At 41.4% G+C, this 871-nt stretch overlaps 1 protein-coding gene across 1 annotated transcript in view; it reads right to left on the bottom strand.

Moving 5' to 3' along the window:
- Nucleotides 1–632, bottom strand: part of LOC107578118 (electromotor neuron-associated protein 1-like) — a gene marked incomplete at its 3' end in the record, with an annotated part of 1,057 nt that extends 425 nt beyond the window's left edge. The window contains exon 1 of the mRNA XM_016264105.1: nucleotides 116–632. Coding sequence (XP_016119591.1) covers nucleotides 116–299 — 184 coding nt within the window. The remainder of the gene's footprint in view (nucleotides 1–115) is intronic.
- Between the last annotated feature and the right edge of the window lie 239 nt (nucleotides 633–871).

Here is an 871-nt window from a genome sequence, read left to right on the forward strand (position 1 = left end):
TTAGCGGTTCTGCACAGTTTTTTCTGAATCAGGTTCTGGTTCATGTCCATGTGTGACTACTACTTAACTCTTCACGCTAAGCCAAAAGTAGAAAACCCAAAAGCTGGCGACTCACCCTGTTTAATGTGTTCTTTCACTGAATCAAGCTGATGATCTGATGCAATTTCTCCAATCACAATAAGCATATAGTATCGCGTCTGGCAGAAAGGAGGACCGACGCACCGCTGCTGTCCAAGGTGCTGAATAATCTCGCGCTTCTCCTGAAGACCCGCAGCAGCATCTCCTAGCGGCATTTCCATGGTAACCGAATCTGGAGCTGAGGGACTTCGTGCATTTCCATGACAACTGCAGCCACCAGCCCACTCCGTAAGGCGGGATCAGAGGAGGAGAGGAAAGAGTGGCTCGGAAAAGACGTCCTGCTATTGGTTATCGGCTGCGACAAACGCTTACATTTCATCATGACAACTTTGCCATCAATAATGTATTCTGAGATACCTGGGGGAAATAGTTGTTTACGCTCCATCTGCAAATGACTTTTCATTATGCCAAGAAAATTGGATGCAATCCAGAATAAATTCAGTCTCAAAAACTGATGTTTTCTCTTCTTACTGAAAGACAACCACAGCCAAGATTTTCTCTTATTGTAATCATAGGCCTATATTTGTGATCAATAATCAATTAATCTTTTTATCTTATTTTTGATGACACACAAATATCTTGGATAGTCTTTGTTCCTTTGTTGTACTAATTTTAAGCAGATGCACTAAAGATGCCAGTTCTCTCTACTGTAACTCAATGTCAGTGTGGGAAGATTAAGCTTAAGATTTGGGTTTTGTAAATCACATAACCACGACATGTGATTCAAAGATTA

The sequence above is a fragment of the Sinocyclocheilus grahami genome, unplaced genomic scaffold (genome assembly GCF_001515645.1).
Source record: "Sinocyclocheilus grahami isolate Dianchi unplaced genomic scaffold, SAMN03320097.WGS_v1.1 scaffold8942.1, whole genome shotgun sequence".
Classification (NCBI taxonomy): Eukaryota; Metazoa; Chordata; class Actinopteri; order Cypriniformes; family Cyprinidae; genus Sinocyclocheilus; species Sinocyclocheilus grahami.